A 22,691-nucleotide genomic window follows, 5' to 3' on the forward strand; every position below is an offset into this window, starting at 1 on the left:
GAGTGGTTATTTCTCCCTCGTTCCCCTATAGATTTTGCAGGAACTTAAGAACTACCAAGCTTGCATGCAGTCAGAAACGCTAACCTCGGTGAATTTGTCAAGGATCACCCATGAAACACACTCACTGCCGCAAGGAAGCAGCAAGCTCCCATAAAAGGAATGTGACAAATGGCTAGGGTGCCCTGTCATTTCTCCAAGTCTGGATTCACATCCAGGTCAGATTGGGAGAGGTGGGGGGGAGGAAAGAAAATGGGAAGATTTTCCTCCCATAAAGGAGGCCAGTCAACCAAATGGGGCTTTTACAACCACCCAGTCACCACTACTTACACTACCCTTTATATTCCAGGTTTTATCAACTCCCATCTCCAAATCAATAGGCAGGGCCAATGTTGAGTCCAATAATTAATTGTATAACCACATGTCGGTCAGGGAACATTGAGCAAACACCCCAACTCTTCTTTGGGAAGTCACCAGTGAGATTTTGAACTGAATAGAAAGGTTTACTTAGTTTAATCTCTGAAAAGATGACAGCTCCCTCAATGCTGCACTAAAATTACTTAAATACTTACTGCCCGTTAAACCGCTAGTGTTTAGGGCAGCAATGAAGATCTTCCATCTCTGTTTGTCCTTGGCCACACAGATATAGGAGGATTCTTCATTGCTTTTTCCGTAACAGTTTTGTTTTACCAGTCAGGGTTGTTCGCCCTGAGCTGAACCCCCTAACCTGGAGGACTAGTGGAGCACTCTTAGTCTGGCCTCTACCCTTCGACCTGGTTGGCATGGGTGACCCTACCAAGGGCCAAAGCATAAAGCCCTAATTCCAGCCAACATAGTTCTCTGGATCATTGAGGCATGCAAGCCTCCAAACCACGACAAGGTTGTGGTCTTCTTGGAGGTGCACTAAAAATGTCAGCCTAAGTTTTGCGCTGGTCTTCTGGAACGGGTCTATGAGTCAATGATGTTGACAATGAGTCAATGCTCATTGGACACCTGCATCTCCCCTCCAAACTGGTAATGAACAAATGGAGAAGACCCCATTACAAAATTTGCAGATACCCTGCCAGCAACACACAAGTCTTTACTGGCCACTGGGTGCACCACAGGGTAGCAACACAAAAAAAAACTTAGCCCATCTTGGCAGCATGAGAGACAACTTCTCCCTCCAAAATCTATGTAGCAACATTAAAGATACCTTGCTTGACACAGGGCCAGGGGAACTTTAACTGGGAGGGGAGAGTGTGTACACACCCTAAACAGCAAAGTACAAAAGTGCCCTGTCAGTGACTCACCATTGTAAAGATGATTGCTCCCAGCACTGCATAAATTGCATGAAGCCAGGGAACCTGAAATAGAAAGAAGTGCCATTTATCATGACTTGTCACTTATTAAAATATCTGCATTTAACAATAGTCGATATCCACAATGCAGGACAATGGCACATGGAATAATAATGATGCCCATTGGTCTACATTGGCAACAACGGTCTCTGCCATTGGCTCCTGTTAATAATAGTGACTGCACACATTGTTGTAAACAGTGGTCCCCATCATTGCTACTGATCCTTTTTTAAAAAAAAAACCTGCCATTGTCCCACATGGCTAGTAGACTATACAACAGAGACACCAATTTAGACCACACACAGTAGACAATGTTAACAATCCCTACATTGCCAAAATAAAATCCAAGCTCCCAAAGCAGTAAAAAAAAAGTTTCCAATTATAAATCACTTTCCCCCAAATCATCGAACATCCCAATACACCAAGGGTCTCAATCAGGAAATGAGTTAAAACAGGAGGAGAGTTACAGATGTTACGGAGGTAGAAATGAGGCTTAGTAATGAAACAGACACTTGACAATCGTGGAAGCAAATGTGGCAGCAAGATTGGACAACCTGCCTCAGTTTCAGACAGTCACCAAGGAAGAAGTGGGCCATTCAGTGGCTTGGTGGTGGGAACTGAGTCAAAAGCCAAAGAAAGCACTAAACACAATGGATGCATTTTACCCATTGTTGAGTAGATGGAAATTTCCACATCCTGTACTGGGGATCAATGATATGGGAGGGAAAAAGGGTCATTAATATGAGGTGGCAGTGGCAAGGCAAGGCAGAGGATTCATCATAGAGCCTCACTACTCTGAGAGACCAGGGTTCAATCCCAATTTCTGGTGCCGTCTGTGTGTGGAGTTTGCACGTTCTCCCTGTGACTGCATGGGTCTCCATCCCCTGAATTCCCCCCCCACCCCTGATTTTTCAAAGATAGATGGAAGGGCAGGTAGAGTTGAGGAAGCAGGGAGCCTGCAGGACTTGGACAGATTAAGAGAATGGGCAAAGGAGTGGCAGATGGAATACAGTGTCGGGAAGTGTATGGCCATGTACTTTGGCAGAAAGAATAAAGATGTAGATTATTTTCTAAATAGGGAGGAAATTCAGAAATCTGAGGTGCAAAGGGACTTGGGAGTCCTTGTGCAGGATACCCAAAAGGTTAACTTGCAGGCTGAGTCGGTGGTAAAGAAGGCAAATGCAATGTTGGCATTAATTTTAAGAGGATTAGAATATAAAAGCAAGGATGTAATGCTGAGGCTTTATGACTGCATCTTGGAGTATTGAGCACTTTTGGATCCCTTATCTAAAAAAAATGTGCTGACATTGGAGAGTGTCCAGAGGAGGTTATGAGAATGATCCCAGGAATGAGGAGCATTCAATGGCTCTGATCCTGTACCCATTGGATGTTCGAAGAATGAGGGTGATCTCATTGAAGTCTACCTATTATCTAAAGTCCTATATAGAGAGTGGACAGGGAGAGGATTTTCCATTAGTGGGAGAGGATAGGACCAGAGTGTACAGCCTCAGAATAGAAGAATGTCCCTTTAGAACAGGCAAGGAAGAATTTCTTTAGCCAGAGGGTGCTGAATCTGTAGAATTCATTGGCATAGACGGCTGTGGAAGCTATCACACACAAGACTGCTAATGTGCAAGGGACAAACAGTGTAAATAGTAAAAACAGTAATCAAACAAAAACACTTGGAACGTGAACTGCTGAGCCCCCAAAAATGAATCCACAGCTACGGAGCCTGTTCAGTGCTGAGGCAGAAAGAAGCCCGTCCAGGAACCCAATGGGCAACCTCTCCTGAACCTGGGGCGTGGGACCCCTGCACCTCCTAAACGACGGTAGTACTGAGAAGTGAAGCAGACTGGCCAAACGCAGGCAGATGGCGCTGAACACAGTTCGCTTCCGTTCTTGACCTCAACGATTTTTATGTTGCTCGACGCTTTAACTGACACAGAGTAATGGAGTCGAGCATGGGTTCATCTTATACAGAGCCTGTACATACCAGATGAGCATTTGGGAGACGGGAGGGAAGGATTTGCAGCCGGCACTTTCTGCTAGGTGGGAACTCTGCTCGCTGCCATACTTCCAACTCCCTAAATGTTCAAGTTATGAACAGTTCATGGAACAGAGCCCTGGATGAGACCTAAAGGTGAGATGTTGTGTACATTTAATCTGGGTGGGGGAAAGAGACAAAAGAAGCACAAACTAGGGAATGCCCCCAACCCCAAAATGATTCCAACAATCCCATAGCTGCACCATTTCAAATATATATTTTACTGGTAGAGAGCCACATAGGATCAGCATTAACTCCCTACCTGTAGGTGATGGAGTCAACTACCATGGAGTGAAAGTGGAAGAGGTAACTTACATAGTGAAACGGCAACACAATCGCCAGGACAAAGCCACTGATGCAAAGGACCAGCAACAGTACGAACAGGACTCCTTGGCAGGAGGTGAAGTCAAACTGTAGAAGAGAAAATTCTGATTCAGAGATCTCTGCTTGGGTTCAAATCAATTCAACAAATATCCAGTATCTGTTTCCCTTCCTCTTTTCTCCTCTGCAAAATACCTGCCTGTCACCCTTGGCAGAACTTTCTGTTCAGTAGTTAGCAGTAGGAGGCAGTATAAAGTACAGCAAAACACATTCTCCAATAGTCATCAGATAACTGGCTCCCACAAACAATAAGAATCTGTATTCAAGTAATGAGGATTTTTCAATGCAGTAATCAAATCAAGCTAAAAGACATCAAGATGGTTAGAAAAGGGGACCAAAAGGTTTTTTGTCAAAATACAGAATGTGAGGAGAGGGATCAGATGAGGGAGAGAAGGCCAAGGTTTTGCCACAAACACAGGTAATACTGAGGAACACAAGCTGAACACAGGGAGCACAGGATTGGAAAGTAGAAGAGGCCACAGAGAAAGGAATAGGGGAGAGCATAGGGAGATTGTACAATAAGATGGACTCTTGGCCTGACAGTACACCTCATAATGATCTTGCACTTTGTCTTTTACCTGAACCGCAGGTAGTTTCTTTCACACTTTATTGTTATTGTTTTACCTCGTTCCAGCTCAGTGCACTGTGTAATGATTTGATCAGTATGAACAGTATAGAAGACAAGCTTTTCATTGTATCTTGGTACATGCAATAATAATAAACTAATTCAAATATCTAAAAGCCTTCCTAGCACTGTCTTGAATACACTGGGTGACTGAGCATCCTAATGATTTGCCACAGAATTTCGGCTTGCTCGGTCCCAATTGACATTAAAAAGATATTAAAAGGGAACTAAAGGATATTGTGCAAAGCGGCACTGAGGTAGAAGATCAGCTACGATTTTATTGAAGCAGGCAGGCACAAGGAGCTGACCATGTTCTTATTTAGCTCCATGGTGGCAACAAACTCAAGCAAGTGGCACAGCACCATGAAAAACCACTTCTGGCTTCAAAATTGGGCCATTTGATTTGGGGTTTGGGAAAAAAGCCCACCCCACGGGGGGTAAAAGGAGTATCCTCGTCTATTGTAGTGAACCACATTAAAAAGAAGCACTTTAACATGGGCTGGCTGGACCGTGAGAAACCCTGCATTTAAGGGGAAGCATGGAAGGCAAGCGCAAATCCAGGGCCAGAAGGAGAGGGAGTGCTTCCTCCAGCCCTTCAGGCAAGTAATCTCCTACTTTGGTCCACTCATTAGGGTTCTCTGGACCCCTCTGATCATTGAATAAGAGAGAAGAGGGGCAAAGTACCCCTCAGAAGAATGACAGGTGACCCAATTGAAAACCTACTGGTCTTAATAGAGCAGATGTGCAGAGGATGTTTGAGATGATAGGAGTGTCTAAAACCAAGAGGACACAGTCTCAGAATAAAGGGGTGCCCTTTTCGAACAGAGACGAGGAGAAATTTCTTCAGCCAGAGAGCAGTGAATCTGTGGGATTCTTTGCTACAGGCAGCTGTGGAGGCCAAGTCTTTATTTACAAACCCCATTTCCAGAAAAGTTGGGATATTTTCCAAAATGCAATAGAAACAAAAATCTGTGATATGTTAATTCACGTGAACCTTTATTTAACTGACAAAAGTACAAAGAAAAGATTTTCAATAGTTTGACTGACCAACTTAATTGTATTTTGTAAATATACACAAATTTAGAATTTGATGGCTGCAACATACTCAACAAAAGTTGGGACAGAGGCATGTTTACCATTGTGTTACATCACCTTTCCTTTTAATAACACTTTTTAATCGTTTTGGAACTGAGGATACTAATTGTAGTAGATTTGCAATTGGAAATTTTGTCCATTCTTACTTGATATAAGACTTCAGCTGCTCAACAGTCCGTGGTCTCCGTTGTCTGATTCTCTTCTTCATGATGCGCCATACATTTTCAATAGGAGATAGATCTGGACTGGCAGCAGGCCAGTCAAGCACACGCACTCTGTGTCTACAAAGCCATGCTGTTGTAGCCCGTGCAGAATGTGGTCTGGCATTGTCCTGCTGAAATAAGCATGGACGTCCTGGGAAGAGACGTCGCCTGGATGGCAACAAATGTCTCACTAAAATCCTAATATACGCCTCAGAGTCAACGGTACCTTCACATACATGCAACTCACCCATGCCGTGGGCACTGATACACCCCCACACCATCACAGATGCTGGCTTTCGCTGATAACAATCAAGATGGTAGTTTTCATCTTTGGCACGGAGAACTCGACGCCCGTTTTTTCCGAAAACTAGCTGAAATGTGGACTTATCTGACCACAGCACACGGTTCCACAGTGCTTCGGTCCATCTGAAATTAGCTCGGGCCCAGAGAACTCGCCGGCGTTTCTGCATAGAGTTGATGTATGGCTTCCTCCTTGCGTAATACAGTTTCAAGTTGCATTTCTGGATGCAGCGATGGACTGTGTTAAGTGACAATGGTTTTCCGAAGTACTCCCGAGCCCAGGTGGCTATAATTGTCACAGTAGCATGATGGTTTCTTAGGCAGTGCCGCCTGAGGGCTCGAAGATCACACGCATTCAACAGTGGTTTCCGACCTTGCCCTTTACGCATTGAGATGTCTCTGAATCGTTTCACAATATTATGTACTGTAGATGTTGAAAGACCTAAATTCTCTGCAATCTTGCGTTGGGAAATGTTCCTTTTGAACTGACTAACAATTCTCACGAATTTTGGCACAAAGGGGTGAGCCACGACCCATCCTTGCTTGCAAAGACTGAGCCTTTGATGGATGCTACTTTTATACCCAGTCATGATACCTCACCTGCTACCAATTAGCCTGCTTAATGTGGAGTCTTCCAAACTGGTGTTACTTGAATATTCTGTGCACTTTTCAATCTTATTTTAACTCTGTCCCAACTTTTGTTGAGTGTGTTGCAGCCATCAAATTCTAAATTTGTGTATATTTACAAAATACAATTAAGTTGGTCAGTCAAACTATTGAAAATCTTTTCTTTGTACTTTTGTTAGTTAAATAAATGTTTACATGAATTAACATATCACAGATTTTGGTTTCTATTGCATTTTGGAAAATATCCCAACTGTTCTGGAAATGGGGTTTGTATATTTAAGGCAAAGGTTTATAGATTCTTGATTGGTCAGGGCATGAAGGGATACGGGGAGAAGGCAGGAGATTGGGGCTGAGAGGAAAAATAGATCAGCCATGATGAACTGGCAGAGCAGATTCGATGGGCCAAATGGCCTAATTCTGCTCCTATATCTTATTCCAAAGCAGGACAAACCTGAAAATAGCCCTAGGCAGCAATAACTTTTGTAGCATCTCCATTCCAGGCAGGTGAACAGGTGACCTTTCAAACCAAGGGGCTAAAATTCCACACCCTAGCAAGTAATCAGAACCAAATGGTTGATCCTCAGCGTCTGGAACTGTTGTAGGCAGAGAGAAACGGATCACTTGCACGCCGTCAGCCCAACTACACCAGCTTACCTTTGTCTGGAAGCTGAATATTGTCACGGCAAAACACACCAGAGCTGTGATGGCGAAGCAAAGGAGGACAGATTTCGTGTTGTAGTAGCTGGAAAATGATATGAAGATTAATACAGAATGATTAGTTTTTTAAAAAACTATCAATTTTCCCTTTCATGCTATAAATCTGACATGGCTTCCTTCAGGGAGTGCTCCCACATCAATCGCCTCAGCACAGACATCCATATAAATCCCCCTCTTATATTTCAACCCATATTTCACTGTGGAGGAATCCCACCCGCTTTAAGAGCACAAGGGAAGACAAGATGGACCAGGCAGTGGTGACAACAGGTCTCCTTTCAAAAGAAGTCTGGGGAGTGCAGAAAGAAATTAATGTTTAGGGGAAGGAATTTCCTAGGAGAGAACATATCAGCTTAGGATGGTGCTAAGGATAGGTAGTAAAACAGAAAGGAGCGAGAGCACTGGCATTACTTCTTCCAATCTTGCAACTACTGCCACCTGGACGGACGTGAACAAGTGCACAAACATGTCCATCTCCAGTCGCACACCATCGCCGACTTTGACATCTATCACTGGGCCTTCAGCTGGTCGCTGGGCCCCAAATCAAAAGACCCGCTCCCCAACAGCACATCCAGAAGGACTGCTGCCATTCAAGGCAACAGCTCACCATCTTTGAGGGGACTAAATTCTGGCCTTGCCTGCAACGCCCACATGCCAAGGATGAATAATTAATGCAAGGGAGAACAAAAGTATTCTAAAGACAAGTGGCAACAAGAAAATAGAAGAGGAGAAAAATAGGATTTTGCTGGACACACCCACTCTGGAGAAGACGGCAAATCAATCAAAATGGTGTGGCAGCACAGATCTACCCACACACCCTGTCCAATACCATTGGAGTTCAACTGTCAAGCAGATCTGGCCAAAGAATACAACACAGCTGTTATTGGGAGAAGCCCGAACCTTCTACAGAACACAAGTCCAGTAGCAATCAAGAGGCACATGGTTCCCCAGATGGAGAAGCATCCAATATTTACCTGAAGTAGTATTGACTGGAACAATTCCACCTTCTATGAATGGGTGATGACATACTCAAGGGGAGATTACCCTTGGGAATAACTCAATTAAAAGATGATCAGTATTAAATCTGTGCAAGTATCTCTCACATATAATTAGCACCTTAATTATGCCTATAATGGAATCCACAGTCCTCTAGAGCAATGGTTCTCAACATGGGTCATATGGTCCCCCGGGGGCTATGCCAGATTTCATAGGGGCCACAAGCAAAAAACAAGTAACTGGGGCCAACAGGAGTTTCTGAACTGGTCACTATAAATTTACTGTTTTAATAAACTATTACTAAAATATAGAAATTTTAAAAATATGTAATTTATATGCAACACTGAATGAAGAGGAAAATATGCTTGATGGTGCAATTGAGGCAGCAAAACAAGTGTGTGTGTGTCTCTCTCTGTGTCTGTGTTGGGTGGGGGGGGGGGGGGGAGAGGGGGAGTCCATTGTTATCTGTTACTGTTTTGACTGCACCCTGCAAGGCGAACTGCTGAGCCCCACTCCACCCCTCCAAATCTGTTTGCCTCCACTGACCCGCGCATGTTTATAATACTTATAAAACGTGATATGAAGGCTGCAGTGGAGTCATCTGCCAGAAACAGCTAATCTGCAGAGAGGCAAGAATGTGTGAAGTCTCCCACTGCATCACTATCTACCAGCACAACCTCCATTAAATTCACTTTTCTTGGTGAGCATGTACTCTTTATTGCCACACACAATTTGCATATATAATAGCATTTTGTTTTAAATTTGCCTAAAGAATTTTTTTTTTTAAAGTACTGCCTTAAAAGCTAGTTTTATTTTTACATGTATATTCAATACTGATACTTTTTCACATGTAACTATACTTATTATAATTCTTCAATATTTACTATTTTCTATAGAGCCTACTCACACAATTCTATTGTTATTACTGTTTAAAAGACACGCACACGGGGACAGCGCAGAAGAATAAGACAGACAAGACTCTGGATTGCTTCCAAAAAAAAACCAATTGTGACAATTTTCAAAGTGAAAAAGCAGCTAAGATGCACAAAGGCTTACAAGCATCCCATGTGATTTCAAACTTAATTGCAAAAGCTGGTAAGCTATATAATACAGGAAAATCATTGATTCTGCTGCAGTTTCTGGTGTAATTTCTACTGTTATGAATAGAGCGCATTTGAAACTATTCAAGACCCTCTTGAGCAACTCATCAGTATCGAGATGTATTGAAGAAATGTCAGATGATGTGGAAAAACAAGTACAGCACCCTGCAAAAGTCTTAGGCACATATACAGCTAGGGTGCCCAAGACCTTTGTACAGTACTGTATTTGTCGACAAGCAGTGGAGAGCGAGCTTGTAAGTCTGAAAAAGGATGTTGGGAACGGCAAGGGTCGAGTGTGACAGAAAGGGTGTGGGACAGGTGGCAGAGAAGGAGTGCCAGCAGCAGGAGGTGGCACAGGTACAAACACACCAGCCTCGAGACATCAGGCAAGGCTATTTGATTCCAAACAATTGGTTTATTGATCATTACAGAATGTCTCTCTGGTGCTTTCTGCTCTCTCCCCTCTCCCTTCCCCTTTTCCCGACCATGATTCCCCTCTCCCTGCCCCCTTCCCACTCTCAATCCACAATAAAGACCCATATCAGAATCAGGTTTATCATCACTCACACAGGTCATGAAATTTGTTTCTTGCAGCAGCAGTGCAGAGCAATACATAAAATTACTAGAGTACTGTGCAAAAGTCTTAGCCACCCTAGCTATAGCACAGTACTGTAGTTGCACAACTGCAAGTTATGAAGTTTGCCCTACAAATCGATGAAAACACATTACATGAGAATGAAGCCCTTCTGATGACATTTGTTAGGTTTCTGAATGATGTCCAGGCCAGTAAAGAAATGCATTTTGCTCGAAAGCTTAAGACACATACCAAAGGTGAAACTATTTTTGAAGTCGAGCTAATTCTTGGAGAGCAAAATTCTGCTGGAAAATATAATGGCTGCTGCAACTGCAGTGGTAGGAAGACACAAAGGATTCATTGCTCATTTAAAAATGCTGTAGCTGACTTTTTTTTTTTGCATACACTGCGTCATCCACCGTCAGCATTTGGTTGCAATAATACTGGGAGGCCATTTGCATGAAACCCTTGCTGCTGTAATAATGGCCATCAACATCATCAAATGCACTTCAATATTGTCTTTTTTGACAACTTGAGGAAAACGAAGAAGATTTTGAATGGTTACTAATGCATACAGAGGTCTGATGGTTATCAAAAGGTAATGGTCTTCATCACGTTTTTGCACCTTGTGATAGTATTGTAGCATTTCCAAGTGATAAGCAATTTGGAGAACAAATTATCACTGCTAAGCCTGACATTTTTCCTGTCAGATAGATTTGAAAAACTAAATTTATTAAACAAACAGTTACAAGGAAAAAATTGCAATCTCATATCATGCAAAGAGGCCATCAACACTTTCCATGGAAAACTCAAAACTTTTCAGCAGCAATACTGGACGTCGTAAGTTTATGCAATGTCCTTCACTGTCCACTCTTAAATAGAATTGCGTGAAGATGATCTGATTGTACATCTTGATCATTTGAAACAACGCCATACTGATATGGAATTTCAGTTCAGAGACCTGTTGGAGATGTATATTCCAGACTGGGTGGTGGATCCATTTGGGGTGAATGTGACTGATGTTGACACCACATTGTAAGAATGTCTTATTGAGCTACAGAGTGATATAACAGCTCAAGCAAAATCCAAACACAGCAAGCAAAATCTCTGGGAAACTAGTGATATTCACAAGTTTCCACAGCTCTGGGAGAAAGCAGAGTTGTTTTTAACTGAATTTCCGGATTCTTATCTGGTTAAACGTGGTTTTAGTCAAGCTATTCACCTGCTACCAAAAGCTTGTAACTGTCTTGACATTGTGAAAAAAGGTGATCTTTGATCATCTTTAACCAAGTTACAATCAGATATTCAAAAACTCACTAGTTTGCATCAGTCACAAGGATCTCACTAAATACCCAAAGTAACAATATTAAGCATTTCTTCATTGCCACTTGGAACAATATTATATACATTATAAATATAGTATCCTATTCAGAGGTGCTTCAACTAGCACTGAATTGTCACACAATTTCTATTAATTATTTTTTCCATTCTCCCAGCACTGCTGGCCAAATAAGCTCCAGGCTTGTGTTATTTAACCACAGAGACAGGCCCTTTGGCCCACCAAGATTACGGTGACCAGTCACCTCGCTACTTTAAATCTTACTTTTATTCATCCTACATTCCCATCAACACCAGATTCTATCCCTCACCTACACATTAGTGGTGATTTACAGCATCCAATTAACCCACCAACCTGCACAGCTTTGGGATGTGGGAAGCACCAAGGGGAGTCCCACGCAGTCAAAGGGAGAACGTGCAGCCTCCACACAGACAGCGCCCAACATTGGGATTGAACTCCGGTCACTGGAGTAGTGGGGCAGCAGCACTACCAGCTGCACCACTTATCACAGGTGAACCCAGCCCGCTCTGCACTCATCAGGTGTCTGGACACACAAACAGAAGCAAGTGACCATTCTTCTGTGTACGCCCCCCAACATGGGGGATGAAAGGGATTCTCAGCCTCTACACCCCAGATCAGATCAACTAGCAAAACACTAGGGTCACACTGCTGTCACTGTTCAAACAAACAAGTGAGGATGGTGAGGTGCGGGGTGGGAGGAAAAATAGAGGTAAACAACTTTTTTTTTGGCTCAGCAGCTGATGACGTTAGCCAATGACCAGCTGGAGTTTTCATCACAGCAACAACTTTTCTTATGAAAGCCTCTCTCCTGCTAGAAAGTGGTCCAAGGTGCTTCCCTGTGAAGAGCAAAACAAAAAATGGTGCATGGTGCACATACAGACTGACAGCACTAGAAAAGGGAAGTGTGGTCAGCGCACATACCTTCTCCAAGCTGGACAGAAAATGACTACAGACGATGGGGGCTTGCAAGAAGATGTTGCCAAATGCAGTGCCCAGACTATGGAAGGGGCTGTCATCAATGGTGAGACGAAGAGGTTTGGGCAAAGGCTGCATTGTTGGAGATGAGGAGGCCCCTGCAGAGCCAAGATCATGGAGAAATTTAAAGGCAGGGGTAAGGATATACAGGGAGCCAGTGTAGATTACCCACTCTAGGCCTTTACAACCTGCACCACTAGACTCAGGTTGGGGAAAAGGACTCCAAACCTGACTTCATCCTTTGACCCAATTGGAGGACTGAAACACCAACTGAGTAACCAATGAAAACAACTCATTTGCTTTACTGTTTTTTTATTCTAGTGAGGCATTTCATTGGCTTGTGTACTTTGGATATCATTCAACTGCTGAGACCTTCCTGGAGAATTGTGTACAGTTCTGGTCACCCCATTATAGGAAGGATGTTGAAGCTTTGGAGAAGGTGTAAAAGAGGAGGTTTTCTAGGATGCTGCCTGGTTTAGAGGGCATGTGCTATCATGAGAGGCTGAATAAACTTGGGCTGTTTTCTCTGGAGTGGCAGAAGCTGAGGGAAGATCTGACAGAGGTTTAAAAGATTCTGAGAGATAGATAGAGTGGACAGAGAGTATCTGCTTTCCAAGGTTGAAATAACTAATGAGTAGTGGATGCCTGGAATGCGCTGCCTGCTATGGTGGTAGAAGCAAATACATTAGAGGCTTTCAAGGGATGTTTGGTTAGGCACATGCATACAAGGGAGATGGAGGGATATGGACATGGAGTAGGTAGGAGGGTTTGGTGTTTGGGTGTTTTTGATTTTCTTTTTATCTGGTTCAGCACAACATTGTGGGCTGAATGGCCTGTTCCTGTGCTGTACTGTTCTATATTCTAAAGCCATGCAGCATGTTCTCCCCCAATTCATGTGGGTTTCTGGACTGCAGTGGTGTAAGGGCCTTTTGAGAATCAGTTCACATCTTGGCTGGTGTTCATTTTCCATTATTTAGCTGTGCTGCCAAACGAAAATACAACATTTTTTTTTAAAAAGCTCTCAACTGTAAATCGAATCTGTCTTAAAAAATATCAAGTGAAATGGGACAAAAATAACAAGATATGCCTAATTAACATACATTTCACTGCCAGAATTGCTCTTTTAAAAAAAAATTAAAATACCTTGAAATAAATCCAAGCATGCATGCAAAACTTGCGGTCTTTGGAAAAGGTTAAACGCAAAAAGAAAAACAGTTAATAACAAGATAGAGCATGAAATGATTGCCATGACTAACTATTGGAATACCTTGACATCATTCCTGTCATGTAAGACATGGCCAGTGTCTGCAGAGCGATTAGAAAACAAATTAGAAGAGTGACTGGTTAAACATCACAGGTATCAGATAACCATTAACAATCAAATCAAACTTTTACAAGTCCTAATATGATGATAACCACACAGCTCGTCAGTGTACATGCAATCATTGAACTTAGGGATTACATGGAATTGCACAGCATCAGTAAATAACATAGGACACTAAGCTCACTTGTCTTTAATTTAGGTGCTTTTTTGTTAAATTCTCTTCCTTTGTAGCACATTGTTATTGTATGCTTAACCTTGCACTGTATTAATGCTCCTCATTGGGATTTGGGGTTTTTAATTTTGTAAAATGTTTTGAAAAACTAATAAAAAATTTTTTAAAAATAAGTAAATAACATGCAAGTAATTAGGCCCATGCTTGGTCTCAGAGCACACTCATGTGGGAGGAAACTACAGTGGCAAAGCTATACTACATTTCCCAAGTGGGAGAGCCTCAGAATAGAAGGATATTCCTTTGGTACAGAGAAGAGGAGGAATTTCTTTAACCAGAGCATCGAGAATCTGTGGAATTTATTACCATGGACAGCTGTGAAGGCCTGGGCTTTTGGTAATTGTGGAGGTTGACAAGCTCTTGATTAGTAAAAGTGTCAAAAGTTATGGGGAGATGACTGGAGAATGGGGATGAAGGGGATAATAAAATCAGCCAAATTGGAATAGCAGAGCAGACCCGATAGGCCAAATGGCCTAATTCTGTTCTTATTGAACCTGCAGCAAACCCACAGAGCAAAGGGGCAAACACCACACAGACAGTACCTGAGGTTAGAATCGAACCCAGGTCACCAAAGCTCCAACAATTCCTGACAGGGTTTCAATCCAAACCAACAGCATTACAAGACAGAGGTGAGAATTGATTACCCAGACAACATCAGCTCACCAGGAGGCACTGGAAAATGCATCTGAATCAGTAGTGGCAGCTACCTGCTGTACACTAGACAGAGGGAAACAATTTCTTCTGGATGCTGGGTCAGGAAACCCAGAACGAGTGGTGAAATCCTGACGTTAGAGGCAGACTGCTCGGGTGGAAGGTGGAGGAATTGAAAATTTGAAGTCAAGTTTGGAAAATTTTGGGGGTGACATTATAAAACTTCGTGGAACCATGGCAGGTTGTATGGAATTGTGGCAGTTTAGATATTATCTAACTGAATTGTGGATCAGGCTCAAAAGGCGCAGTGGCTTGTTTGTTCTAGTACAAATTTTTCACATGACTTAACACTAGTTTCAAAGAATTGGTAATATCACTCTTGAATGCAATATTCAAGTCTGAAGAGTTTCTCTAGACTTTACAGCTCTCTGGTGGTGGAGGCAGGTTTAATACTGCACTAATATCAGCAAAAAGCTGTACACACCATTACTTTCTTTTGATTTACTTGGGGATACAGTGTGGAACAGACCCTTCTGACAGAACAAGCCGTGCTGCCCAGCAACCCACTCAGTTAACTCTAGACTAATCACAGGACAGATTTACAATGACCAATTAACCTACTCACCAGTACGTCTTTGGACTGTGGGAGGAAACCAGAGCACCCAGAGGAAACCCATACATTCACGGGGAGAACGTACAAATTCCTCACAGACAGCACCAGAACTGAACTCCGAATTGCGACGCCCTTACGTGCAACAACGTTGTGTTAACCGCTACACTGCCATGGCGCTCCATGGTACATTGCCACCAAAACAAACTGGCTCACTAATTAATGTTCTTTCAAGAAAGAAAGCAGTTACTCTTACTTGATCTGTGTCTGCACGCAACTCCAATCACACACCAAAGCATAACCGTGACAAAGCGACTGTGCATCCAGCCATGAACCACGATAAAAATAACTGGCCCAGAGAGGCACCCCACTGCCAGGTCCAAAAGCATTCAGCAAGAGGTGACCACATGCAAACCCCAGAAAAAGCCAACAATTCCTCCCTACTGAGTCGAGGCCACCCATGTAACAAATCATGCTGGGTGGATAAAGCCATCTGAAGAGAACTGCTGGATGGCAATGGTAGCGTAGCAGTTACAGCACCAGCAACCCAGGTTCAATTCTCGCCGCTGTCTTTAAAGAGTTTGTATGTCCTCCTCATGACCATGAGTTTCCTTCAGACACTCTGGTTTCCTACCACATTTCAATGCCATACGGGTTGGGAGGTTAATTGGTCACATGGGTGTAACAGGCTCACTGGGCCGGAAGGGCCTGTTACCACACTGTATCTCTAAATAAAAATCAAATAGTTTGAGTAAACCCACTAACCTCACACACCGAAGAGAGGCAAGAGATTCCGAAGCAACACAAACAAAGTGCTGGAGGAACTCAGCAAGTCAGGCCAACGTTTCAGGCCCAGACCCTTTGTCAGTATTAATGTTCCTCCAGCAGATTGTTTGGTGACAGCCTTTTGGGGATGTCTAAGTAACTGCAAAGCATGTCACAGGTAACACAAGCATACAAATGAACTGCAAAGGAAGAGGATGGAAAACAAACAGGGTAGTCTTCCTGCTTCAACACTTACAAAAATGCTCAGCAGAATCAGGTTCCATGGGAAATACCTCCTGTAACACACAAAAACAGGTTAGGGTTAACACACAAACTATGGCTTACTCATTGCAGCTTAATCATTCCTGAGAGTTCTTAGACCATTCAACCCATTGAGCCTCCTCCACCATTCAATCATGGCTGATTTATTTTCCCTCGACCCCCTTCTCCCCGTAACCTTTGGCACCTATCAACCTCTGCTTTATAAACTCAATGACCTGGTTTCCACAGCTGTCTGTGGCAATGAATTCCAAAGATTCGCCACGATCTAGCTAAAGAAATTCTTTCTCATCTTTGTTCTAAAGCAATGTCCTATTCTGAGGTTATGCTCTCTGATCCCACTCTTGGAAACATCTCCATGTCCACTCTATCTGAGCTTTTCAATATTTAGGTTTCTTAAAGGAATGCCACAGGTTGCTGCAAAGCTTGTCTACCCTCCTCCGTTAATCTGTTGCCCAACTCAGTAAAATGAGTGTGTTTAATCCAAGGGTGGGGGAAATCTTAAGGGGTCTTTCAGGTTCTAGTAATGGAACCGGATGATTGAAACCCCTTTCCCCAACATTAATATCCATTCCCTCTACCACAAACTACAAAACACAGTCCAGTTATTCAGCCAGGCTACTCCAACAGCACCTCCCAAACTCAAGACCTCCACCACCAAGGACAAGGACAGAACACCACCACCTACAGGTCTCCCTCAGAGCCACTCACCACCCTGACCCATCCATCATCACCGGGTCCAAATCCTGGAACACCGTCTTCAACAGCTCAGCACCACTTTCGAGGGCAATTAGGGATGAGCAACAAATGCAAACAACATCCAGATCCCAAAAAATGAATACAAATCAAAAACATTGGCTTTGTCAATAAGCTAGTGAATAAAGGACACACATAAAACACTGGAGGAACTCAACAGGCCAGGCAGCATCTATGGAAAAGAACAGTCAACATTTCGGGTCGAGGCCCTTCTTCAGGACTGGAAAGGAAGGGGGAGTTGCCAGAATTAAACAGTGGGGGAGTGGGGGGAGGGGAAAGATGTTAGCTGGAAAGTGATAGGTGAAGCTAGGTGGGTGGGAAAAGTCAAGGGCTGGAGAAGAAAGAATCTGATTGGAGAGGAGAGTGGACCATAGGAGAAAGGGATGGGTGGGGGGACCCAGGGGGAGGTAATAGGTAAGTGAGTGTGTGAGTGTGGGGAAAGGGTTGGTAATACCAACGTACACAGTTGTCAACAGAGACACAGTCATGATTTGAGTGACAGGTGGTAGGCAGTGGGGAGACAGAAATCTTGTTTTCCTGAATCAAACCAGAATTCACTCAAATCACTTGGGCTATGTCGTTCCAAGAGAAAAATATATTGGACTATTCATGCAAAATTCTCCACACTACAAACCTACATGAGGCACTCACTATATTAATCCTTTGCTTAATTCAAAAGGGACAATGTAAGCACATAATCCACACATTTGCCAGCCATCCCACTTTGAGAATTAATGAAGAGTGTCCACCACATTATAATTACCTTGGTCCGGTGCAGCAGGCCAGGGTCAGGTAGGTAACAAAGAACACAGCACTGCAAATTGAAATAAAAAGGGCTGTTAAAAGGCAAGGTAGTGAATTTTTAAAAAACAAACACGGAATTTACAATAATCTGGTTCACTTGTCTTCAGGGAGGGAAATCTGCTGTCCGTATCCATTTCAGCTAACGTGTTTTGGTTTATGTTTCAGACCAGCCCTAATTCATCGCATCCCTCTCAACATATCCTTCAAATGCTTTGGCGCCTCATTCTCGTATCTCACTTCCTTTGGAAATGTGGTGTGGCAATCATGCCTTCTATTAGCATCTATCATTAAGGACCCCCACCATCCAGACCATGCTCTCTTCTCACTGCTACCATCAGGAAGGAGGTACAGGAGCCTCGGGTCCCACACTACCAGGTTCAGGAACAACTATTGGCCTGCAGCTATCAGGCTCGTGAACCAGTGTGGATAACTTCACTCACCACCACTCTGAACTGATTCCACAACCTGCAGACTCACTTTCAAGGACTCTACAATTCCTGTTCTCAGTATTGCTTATTTTTTTTATTTGCACAATTTGTCTTCTTTTGCACATTGCTTGTCTGTCAGTCTTAGATGATGTATAGTTTTTTCCATAAATTCTACTGTATTTCCTTATTTTCTTGTAAATGTCTGTAAGAAAATGAATCTCAAAGAAAGTGATGTCTACAGACTTTGATAATAAATGTATTTTATTCCCTTCTTCCCTATGGCAGATGCAGACATTGCACAGGTATTCTTACCTGAATGCACAAGCTACATAATGACCAGTACACACAGGGATCTGCACATAAAGATGACAGAGGAAAACAGACAAATAACTCACACTTACTATGAAGCCCAGTACCAGCCAGGATGTGCCTGAATGTAAATCTTGACAGGATCACTGTATGCACACAAGAAGAAAAAGAAAACACAATTAAAGACAATTTCAGAGTGAATTACCTGAAATGGAAATAGAGATAAAAGAAATTTTGCTCCTTCAACCAACTGTCCAATTCAATAATGATTTTTTTAAAATACACTCTGAAAGTGGCTACATAGGATGATAGAGTGGTAAGGCAGCAAATGACATGCTTGTCTTTATTAGTTGAGGCATTGAGTTCAAAAATCAGGATTTTATTTTGCAGCTTTATAGAACTCCAGTTTGGCTACGTTCAGTTCTGGTCGCCAACAGGAGGGATTTTGAGGCTTTACAGAGGGTGCAGAAGAGGTTTACCAGGATGTGGCCTGAATTACAAGGCATGAGCTATAAAGGAGAGGTTGGACAAACTTGGATCGTCTTCTCTGGATTGGTGGGAGGGGACACCAGATAGAAGTTTACAAGATTATGACAGGCGTAGATAGGGTAGAGAGCCAGCATCTTTTTCCTCAGTCGAAATGTCTAATACATTTTTAGGGTGAGGGAGGGGAAGCTCTAAGGAGATGTGCAGGGAAAGTTTTTTTTAGTGAATCAGAGTGGTGGTGGAGGCAGATACAATACAGGAGTTTAAAAAGGCTCTTAGATAGGCACAATGTGCAGGGAATGAAGGGAAATGGATATTGGATAGACAGAAGGCAACAGAAGAAAAGTTTGCCCAGGGCAACAGGAACCTCGGAGCAGATTGGGCATAATGCACATCTCGCAAAGTAGTCCAACATGAACACTGATGATTCTTCACATGGCTATTAGTGGGATCTTGCTATGCAAGAATGTTGAAAAGGTAAATGTGCCACATTAAAGGGCTTTGAGACATTTTTATATCACACACCTCTTTGAAAGCATACTTGATTGAGTTTGAAAACTAGCTGTCAAGTTCAGACCATTTTTTTTAAATTACAGAAAAGTCACCACTAGAATGAAAATTAAACCACAAGGCCGTTTATGACCTGGAGGAAATCTCACCAGTTCTCCTGCACAACCATAGCCTGGTCCTGGGCCAGACAGATGCAGTGGATAAAACACTTGAAGAACTGCTGATCTAATTTAAGGAAAGGAGCTGATTTATAAGGCATGCAATCCCACACAGGAAGACAGCAAAAGCCTCAAAGTTACTGAGTGTGGGCAAGTGACTGGTGAAGGCAAAAGAAATGGACTGCTGGCTGATAAACAAGCATCAGTTTGAACAAGCAATAGTGGACCAGGACAGCAGCAGTTCACCTTATGGCAGTGCCAGCCTCTTGCTATCTGGCTGGTGCCCTTTCAGCAGCTTGTAGAGCTGTGCCCTGGTGACAGGGAAAACAAAGACCATTGTCCTTATTGCAAGTTGTCTCACCCCCAGTGATGTCAGAATAAATAATTTCATTTGCTTCAGCCCCAGCGATGTCATTTTCTATGCTAACCAAAAAAGAGAAACAAATTGCACAGAACTGAGGAAAGTATTCATTTTCGTTTTGTGCCAAGATTGAGGCATGTGGACAAAATGGCACAGCTGACATAATGTTACTCTTTGTGATTTTTGTAAATGACCTGGATGAGGAAGTGGAGGAATGAGTTAGTAAATTTGCTGATGATACAAAGGTTGGGGGTGTTGTGGATAGTGTGGAGGGCTGTCAGAGGTTACAGCGGGACATTGATAGGATGTAAAACTGGGCTGAAAAGTGGTAGATGGAGTTCAACCCAGATAAGTGTGAGGTAGTTCATTTTGGTAAGTCAAATATGATGGCAGAATATAGTATTAATGGCAAGACTCTTGGCAGTGTGGAGGATCAGAGGGATCTTGGGGACCGAGTCCATAGGACGCTCAAAGCTGCTGCACAGGTTGACTCTATGGTTAAGAAGGCATATGGTGTATTGGCCTTCATCAATCATGGGATTGAGTTTAAGAGCCGAGAGGTAATGTTGCAGCTATATAGGACCCTAGTCAGATCCCACTTGGAGTACTCTGATTAATTCTAGTCGCCTCACTACAGGAAGGATGTGGAGACAATAGAAAGGGTGCAAAGGAGATTTACAAGGATGTTGCCTGGATTGGGGAGCATGCCTTATGAGAATAGGTTGAGGGAACTCAACCTTTTCTCCTTGGAGCGACAGAGGATGAGAGGTGACCTGATAGAGGTGTACAAGATGATGAGAGGCATTGATCGTGTGGATAGTCAGAGGCTTTTTCCCCAGGGCTGAAATGGCTAGCATGAGAGGGCATAGCTTTAAGGTGCTTGGAAGGAGGTACAGAGGAGATGTCAGGAGTAAGTGTTTGTTGTATTTTTTTTTAAAAAAACAGAGTGGTGAGTGCATGGAATGGGCTGCTGGTGGCAGTGGTGGAGGCGGAAATGATAGCGTCTTTTAAGAGACTCCTGGATGGCTAGGTGGAGCTCAGAAAAATAGAGGGCTATGGGTAAAGCCTAGGTAGTTCTAAGGTAGGGACATGTTCGGCACAGCTTTGTGGGCCGAAGGGCCTGTATTGTGCTGTAGGTTATCTATCACAGGTCTGAAAAGTTGGCGCCCACTCTGCACTCCCTTGGCACCAGCTGTTAACCCACTCCCTCAGTTCTGGTGACTGCTGAACATTGTCAATCCAGGTGAGAAAAGAATGCCAAACAGATCATTGAACAAGGCTGGAGATACAAAGAAATAAATAAAATGGAGAATTCAACATTGGATTATAGAAGAAGTCAGGCTAGCAAAACCAGAGAGGTACGAGCTGCTTCACACAGTCAGATCATGCCTCGGTGCTGGAGGGTTGGACAGCAAGGGACAAATCCTGGTGGAGGGTGATCGGTTACAGCAAGTTGCATGAGTTAGGTCTAGAGAAACCAGTGGTAGAGTGATATTGATAGAAGCTCAAAAACAAGCATCATAATCACAGACAGTCAGTAAGGATTTAGGGAGAAAAATGGAAAAAAAATCTGGCGAGTACTTGGAGCCCAGACTTCTCCAGAGCTGGGCTTGGCTCCAGAATGGACAGAAGAATGAAGATCTCCTGTCTCCACTGGTCCAAAGTCAAATAAGCATGGGCATTCTTGGCACAATTCAGAGTAGGTTCAGCATATGTCAGTGGGTTGGCACCAACTTGACACTTGTTCATAACGTGTGCCACCTTGCTGTGCCTGCTCAGCCCCTGTCCACTATTCCTCCTTCACCTTTCCAAAAATCAACAGTGAACCACATTGTTGATGACCAAAGGGAGATTTATCTGCCAAATTTTCAGCACTAGGACTGCCTGAAAGATGTCCAATTCCCAGTTCTGACAGCCTTCATTTTTAAGGAGTATACAATTAGATTTAGGGGAAAAAAAACATTAACTTGTAACTCCAGAATCTAATTTGTGCAATATAGCTGCACTCCACTTGTGCTCTTCTGCCACTTCAATACACCAGTCACATTACAGTGACAGCAGGAAGTCAATAGCAGCATCACCACTTAGACAGAAACAGTAACCTCCTACCAGAAGGTGAATAGCGCAATAACCCCAGCTGTGACAGAGAGTTGAATCATCAGGATAATGTAGACCTGCCGAATGAAAGAACAAAATATCAGCCACTGGCAAAAGACATCAAATACAAGGTAACAGAGGGCTAAAAAGTACACTGAGATGCAACTAGAGTTCTGCCAATCACTTCAAGATTGATGCAAAAAGTCTTTCCTTTGCAAACAAAAGTTCTGATGATCTGAAATGCAGTGTCTGAAAGTGGTAAAAAGAAAGATATAACAATAAGTTTTAAAATGGGAATGGAAGGCATGAGGAGTATCTAAGACAATGCAGGAAGAGTGGATGAGTTGGAATATTCAGACAATTTAATTAATCTGGCCTCTGCCCCCTTCCTCCCCAGTCCTAATGAGGGCCTCGGGCCTAAATGTCAACTGCTTATTCCCCTCCATAGGTGCTGCCTGACTTTGAGTTCTTCTAGCATTTTGTGTGTGTTCCTCAAGATTTCCAGCATCTGTGGACTAATTTTCAGCTTTTGGCCAATGAAACAATGCAATATTGTGACAGATTATTCTATATTGCTTTATAATTAAAGCACA

The 22,691-nt window shown here is 43.1% G+C and overlaps 1 protein-coding gene across 3 annotated transcripts in view; it reads right to left on the reverse strand.

The window, feature by feature from the left end:
- The window catches only part of LOC140741167 (protein lifeguard 2-like), a 65,963-nt gene that overhangs the window by 11,324 nt on the left and 31,948 nt on the right, over positions 1–22,691 (reverse strand). For 2 of the 3 annotated variants that reach the window (XM_073071022.1, XM_073071020.1), the window contains exons 4-11: positions 22,111–22,175; positions 18,579–18,632; positions 17,709–17,759; positions 16,167–16,206; positions 13,599–13,636; positions 7,267–7,354; positions 3,697–3,792; positions 1,290–1,343 (exon numbers count right to left, since the gene is read on the reverse strand). In XM_073071022.1, the coding sequence (XP_072927123.1) occupies positions 1,290–1,343; positions 3,697–3,792; positions 7,267–7,354; positions 13,599–13,636; positions 16,167–16,206; positions 17,709–17,759; positions 18,579–18,632; positions 22,111–22,175 (486 nt within the window). Of the gene's footprint in view, positions 1–1,289; positions 1,344–3,696; positions 3,793–7,266; positions 7,355–13,474; positions 13,513–13,598; positions 13,637–16,166; positions 16,207–17,708; positions 17,760–18,578; positions 18,633–22,110; positions 22,176–22,691 lie in introns of all 3 variants that reach the window. The other variant, XM_073071021.1, reaches the window with a different exon arrangement.

Source organism: Hemitrygon akajei, chromosome 18 (genome assembly GCF_048418815.1).
Source record: "Hemitrygon akajei chromosome 18, sHemAka1.3, whole genome shotgun sequence".
Classification (NCBI taxonomy): domain Eukaryota; kingdom Metazoa; phylum Chordata; class Chondrichthyes; order Myliobatiformes; family Dasyatidae; genus Hemitrygon; species Hemitrygon akajei.